This window comes from Crocuta crocuta, unplaced genomic scaffold (assembly GCF_008692635.1).
Source record: "Crocuta crocuta isolate KB4526 unplaced genomic scaffold, BGI_CrCroc_1.0 scaffold77, whole genome shotgun sequence".
NCBI classification, from domain to species: Eukaryota; Metazoa; Chordata; class Mammalia; order Carnivora; family Hyaenidae; genus Crocuta; species Crocuta crocuta.
Window position 1 is genome coordinate 4,404,434 of NW_027532172.1, and position 4,259 is coordinate 4,408,692.

Here is a 4,259-nt window from a genome sequence, read left to right on the forward strand (position 1 = left end):
CCCTAGGCGGTGGCGATGGGGGCCGCCCGGATCGCGCCCGGCCTGGCGCTCCTACTCTGCTGCCCGGTGCTCAGCTCCGCATACGCACTGGTAAGTCCCTCACCCGCACTCCGGGACAGGCTGCGGGCTTGCTCTGCGGTCCCTGGGGTGGGTCCAGGGCGCAGAGGCTTGGGTTCCCTGAGTAATCTGAACTCCGGGTGAGCGTCCTGTCTGACCCGAGATCCTGGGTGCCTGCTGCCTCTGGTGTGTCTGGACTCGGTGCCAGATGCCTGAGGTCTCCTTATTTCTGAAGCCTGGGTTTGGGGTCCCAAGTCTGGAAATCTGTGGTTGGGGTTCCCCTATCTTCTGCCTCTGTGAGCACCACTCCTGTGGTTGTGTCTCCCTCGGAGATGACAATGTGATCTAGCCGTAGACTGTGCTTTGGCCCTAATGTAAGGTCCCACAGACTTTGTTCCAGGGCCTCTGTTTTCTGCAAGTGTTGTTTGCAATCCAGGACAGGGGGCTGTGAGCCTGAGGTCAGAGTCAACCGGGCAGGGGGTAGGATTTAGGGGTCCCCTCCAGCTCCCACAATCACATGCATGCACACATCGCGTACGCTCTTGCCCAGGGAGGCGGTGTGTGTGGCATGGAGGAAGGATGGAGGTCCCCTGAAGGAGACTGACCTCACAGAACACTTCTTCAGGAGAAACGTGCTGGAGGGGGACTCTGGTGAGTGAGGGACAGAGCAGAGGCCATGAGGGGACCAGAGGGAGAAGAAGAAACAGGTTGAGAGATAGGCAAAAGAGACAGAGGAGGTGAGGATGAGGGCTCCCCAGAGTAGAAGCAGTAGACAGACCAAGAATAGCAGAGAAAAGCAGGCACCAGCAGAGGCCAAGAGCTGGAGACAAGGAGCGAAGCATCATGGTCTGGGGCCAAAGTCTGGGATCCAGGTGCTGGGGAGTCAGTCGGATCCCTCAGCAGCCCTGTCCCAGGAGACTAGCTCATTGCTGAGGAGACTGTCTGCCTGTGTGTCCCGCTTCAAGGCCCCTGCTGCCTCCCCAGTACCTCCCAGGTGGGGGCATCCGCCTTCTAGAGAAGCAGGCAGGCAGGCAGCTGCCACCCCCCCAGCTCCCTACCCAGGTAGAACCTCGGGAAAGCAAGCGCTCTGAGATTCCTCCAGCTCTGCCCAGTGCCTGTGTGACCTCGGGCCATCCTCCACACCTCAGTTTCTCCATCTGTAAAAACCAGCAAGAAATATGTGCCTAAGAATCCTCTGATCTGAGGCTCTCTTCTCCTCTGGGGGCCTCAGCGTGTTCCACTCCCTGGCACCCATGCCCTCTGGACTCTGGCTCCCCAAAGGCAGAGACCTCACCCCATAGGAGGACCTATAGATGGGGGAAATGGAGGCTCAGAGACTTGTGCGGAGGCAGATGCAAGGACCCAGGGCTGTTTCCCCACACTCCCCTTGGGCCGGGCTCACGGTCCCCAGGCCCCTTCCAGGCTGTGTGCAGAGCTGGCCCGCAGCCTGTGTGCACACATGTGGGGTAGGCAGGAGGATGGGTGTGAGCGTCCTGACAGCGTGTGTGTGTGTCAGAGCAGGGCCCAGTGCGACTCGGGGTATGCTGTTCTCCACGTCCGTGTGAGTGTGTGTCTGAGTCGTGTGTGAACTCACATGTACCCGGAGCTGGGTCTGCACATCACTTGAAGGGATGCAGTTGTGCGTATATGTGCGTGTGTTTTTGTGAGCGCATGTGCACCCAGGTCTATTGTTTCTTATTTTTATTTAATAAATGCTTCTGTAGTGTTTTCTTCTTGCCAGACACTATTCTAAGCACTTTACAATATTAACTAATCGTTCCAACAACCCTCTAAAAAAGGTTCTGTTATTGTTCCCATTTTTAAAGTAATCTGAATCACATGATCAACATGACCATTTTTTATTGCATGCCAACCTGGGGCTCAGCCCCATGTCTCTATGGGGAGGGGGTAATGGGTTCAGGGCCCCGCACTGATTGCTGGGGGAGCTGAGGCACATGCAGAAAACTGGCCTGGCTTAGCCTCGGTGCAGTTCTCAGGGTAGGGCAGGAGGAGGGATGCCATGGCCGGCTCTGCCCTGAGACCTTGTCAGTGGCTGGATACTCAGGCTGTGTATACACTGGGCCTTCCCTGGGTTCAGGGCTAAAGGATGTGGCCCAAGCTCACCCAGTTCCCTATAGGTCCCCCGGGCTCAGCTGGAGCCAACAAGAGACCGACAGCCTGACAGCTTCCTCTTTTGAACCCCCCTCCCCCAGGGGAGTGACTGTTCCCACCCAGATCTGTGCTGTGGCCCGCTAAGCCCACCAAACTCAGCGGATAGCCCCTGCCACCAGACCTGTATGCAGGTGGCCCAGCCAGTCCCAGATGCAGGCTCAAGTCTCCAGGGACCTCAGGACTGGGAGGCCAAAAAGCATCCCCCTGGGAGGACGTCCGCTTTGGCCAGACTCAGCTGGTCCGTCTTGTGCCTTACGGGGGTACTAGCTGTGAGCTGGGGGTCGGTGGAGTGGATTTGGAGGAAGGGATGGACCCGCGGATGTGAGTAGGGGGCAAAGGAGTGGTCCTATCCTTGGGGATGCCTCATCCTAAGGACATGTGAAAGAGAAACTGCAGGTCAGCATGGGGGGCAGGCCTTGAGGGTAGAGATGTGATGTGACCCTGGGGTCAAACCCAGGAGGGACTGTGGTGGGTGGGAGTACAGGAGACCAGTCCTAGCGTGCTCCCGGGGCAGTGTGGCCATGGGCCCTCTTTTAAAGATAGGAAGGAACCACCACGTGTTGAACAATGGCTGTCCTCAGATTCTGAGCTAGAGATTGTCACAAATGTTTTCTCGTTCCACCCTTTCACTAGCCCATTTTATGGGAAAGGGCCCTGAGGTTTAGCCAGATGTGGGACTTGAACCCATGTCTTCAGACTCTTGCACTGAGCTTCTTCCTCCAGAGTGAGAGCCTTGTGCCCCACTGTGGGTTATTTAATTTCCCTCCCTCCCTTCCTTCCTTCCTTCCTTCCTTCTTCCTTCCTTTCCTTTTCTTTCTTCCTTCCTTCTTTTTTTCCCTCTTTCCCCTTTCTTCTTCTCTCTCTTTCTTTTCTTTCTCCTTCCTTCTTTCTCTCCTTCTTTCCTTCCATAAAATCTCTGTTTCTCTTTCCTTCCTTCCTTCCATAAAATCCTTCTGTTATTTTACTTTTTTTATATTAATTAAACAACTTGATACTTTCTTTTTTTGAGAGATGCTAGTATCATTTATTCTTTTATTTTCAAGCTCCCTCAACTCCTCCTGTTTTTTTTAAAGGGAAGGCAGCTCTACTGTGAATATAATTTCGGATAGGAGAAGACCCAGCCTTTCTTCTTAGTTTTAATTGAACAACTGATACCTGAGTATGTTCTTTCTTATAAGAGTCACATAATATAGAGTAAACAGAATTCATCCTTGATGATCCTCAAGTCCCAGGATCTCCTCTAGAGAAAATCATTTTTAACAATCTGGGTGGGGGGTGTCTTCCCTTTTTCTGTATATTTCCAAAAGGTACTTTTGTGTGTACATATAAAGCAAACAGTTTTGCTGTTGTTTTCTGCATGTTGTCAAATGAATGGTGTCTGTTTGTAGGTAAAGCTCTGCCATATGCATTTTTTACCTTAAAGGTGTATCTCAGACATCTTCTTGTCAGGTAACATAAATCTAATTTTTAATGGTGCATAGTGTTCCAAAATCTGGGATGCATGAAGCCGTCCCCAGAAATGGACATGTAGATCTTTTCTGCAAAGGTGTGTGTGAGTGAGTGAGTGAGTGAGTGTGTGTGTGTGTGTGTGTGATTCTAGACGGGGGCAGAGAAGCTCCTTGAAATGCCCTCCCGTGGCCCTGTGTGACCATTTCTCTGCAGGGTATTTCTGTCGTTGCTGGGTCTGAGAACATGCACATTTTTGATTTTAGTAGACATGGCCAAACTGCCCTCTAGAAAGCTTGTGCAAATTTATAGTCACAAAACCAGGAGTGACCGGGAGTGTCTCTCCCCAACACCCTCTGTCTCCTGGGGAAGCATGAGCATTTTCACCTTTGCCATTCTGATAGGTGAAAAATGGTGTCTCTTGTCATTTTAATTTGCCAATTACCGTAAGCTTTTGGACTTTACATCAGTCTGTCATCCCTCTTCTAAGAGCTTGCACGGAGCCATTACTCCCTCCTCTTTCTATGGCTTGTTTGTCTTTTTTGTATTGATTTGTTCAAGCTTTTTATTTCCCCTGCCCTTAA

At 52.0% G+C, this 4,259-nt stretch overlaps 1 protein-coding gene across 1 annotated transcript in view; it reads left to right on the top strand.

Annotated features, from left to right (window-relative positions):
* Positions 1–6: 6 nt before the first annotated feature.
* The window catches only part of PTH1R (parathyroid hormone 1 receptor), a 20,249-nt gene continuing 15,996 nt past the window's right edge, over positions 7–4,259 (top strand). Inside the window, exon 1 of the mRNA XM_077777324.1 lies at positions 7–90. Coding sequence (XP_077633450.1) covers positions 16–90 — 75 coding nt within the window. The 5' untranslated portion in view covers positions 7–15. The remainder of the gene's footprint in view (positions 91–4,259) is intronic.